This window comes from Plasmodium cynomolgi (genome assembly GCF_000321355.1).
Source record: "Plasmodium cynomolgi strain B DNA, scaffold: 1430, whole genome shotgun sequence".
NCBI classification, from domain to species: Eukaryota; Apicomplexa; class Aconoidasida; order Haemosporida; family Plasmodiidae; genus Plasmodium; species Plasmodium cynomolgi.
The window spans coordinates 1-1108 of record NW_004193254.1 but is presented as its reverse complement, the minus strand read 5'-3'; the positions used below and the strand labels follow the sequence as shown (position 1 = coordinate 1108).

Here is a 1108-nt window from a genome sequence, read left to right as displayed (position 1 = left end):
GCCCATGTCAAAAATGAAATAAACTCTATGAACTTTTTCGGGAACATTTTTTCTGACGATCATGATGGCAGCTTGGGCAATGGCGACAGTAGGCAGGGTGTCGGAGGTGCTACTTTAAACGGCCAGAGAGAAACGTGGGGGAAGCAAATTCGACTGTACAAGGAGGCCAGCAAAATCTACCTACTGAGGAAAAACGAATTCTACAAAAGCATTCTGTCGGAGGCCTTCAACGCCCAGGACGAAAATGTTTTGCACCTCGTTCTAAGCCACCCCATGTCGAGTGTGCTGGACGAGCAGGATGGGCGCACGGTGAGTGGAATGAGAAGCGGCATGAACATCGGCGCATCCAACCGTGGGGGCAGGGCACCCAATAGCCACAACGACACAACGTTCAGGACAAACTTAGAGGACGCAAAAATAATTTAGGAATGCACCCATCAGGTGCTCATGAACGAAAAGGCAAAAGTAAAAACGGGGAAAGCGAAGAAGAGGACATTATACGAATAAGAGTAATTGGGCTAAAGTATTTTGGGAATTCATTTGAGGATAGCAAAACATCAGGATAAGAGGTTCTTTCGCATAATGACATCACCAAGTTTAGCATTTGGGAATGATACCTCATGATAAGCAAATGCATCTCCGACTTGTGTCTCCAGAATAGCGTCCTCATTAGGAACAAAGTGGTTTTAGAACTCGGTGCAGGAAGTAGATTAGCCAGCATTTCGCTTATCACGCATGCGAACATTTTTTGCAACGGAACTAATCAAGAACCGAACCAAGTAGTCATTACCGATGTCAACCCATTCACTCTAAGTAACATTTCGCATAATGTCCTATTAAACGAAGAACTCTTTGGACACCTAGATTTTGTATGGAGGAGTAAAGTAAAAATATGCAACATCGACTGGTCCAATGAAAAAATACGTACCCACGTAAAAAAGAGCAAATTGTCACATATGACTACATTATTGGGAGTGATTTAATATACCAAAAAAAATCGTGCCGTCACTTATCCATTTAATTAACTTTAAAAACAAATGGCATTTTTCTCTATGTGTGTAGAAAGAACAGGGATGAGTCACAAGAATTCTTTGATCAATTAAAAAAC

General features: G+C 42.0%; 1 protein-coding gene across 1 annotated transcript; it reads left to right on the top strand.

Annotated features, from left to right (window-relative positions):
- Positions 1 to 27: 27 nt before the first annotated feature.
- Positions 28 to 1103, top strand: PCYB_007690 (hypothetical protein; the record flags this gene model as incomplete). The annotated part of the gene is made up of 4 exons (XM_004228190.1): positions 28 to 309; positions 396 to 566; positions 621 to 924; positions 1063 to 1103. 2 exons carry the CDS (start codon positions 28 to 30, stop codon positions 564 to 566), a joined length of 453 nt encoding a protein of 150 aa, XP_004228238.1. The 3' UTR covers positions 621 to 924; positions 1063 to 1103.
- Between the last annotated feature and the right edge of the window lie 5 nt (positions 1104 to 1108).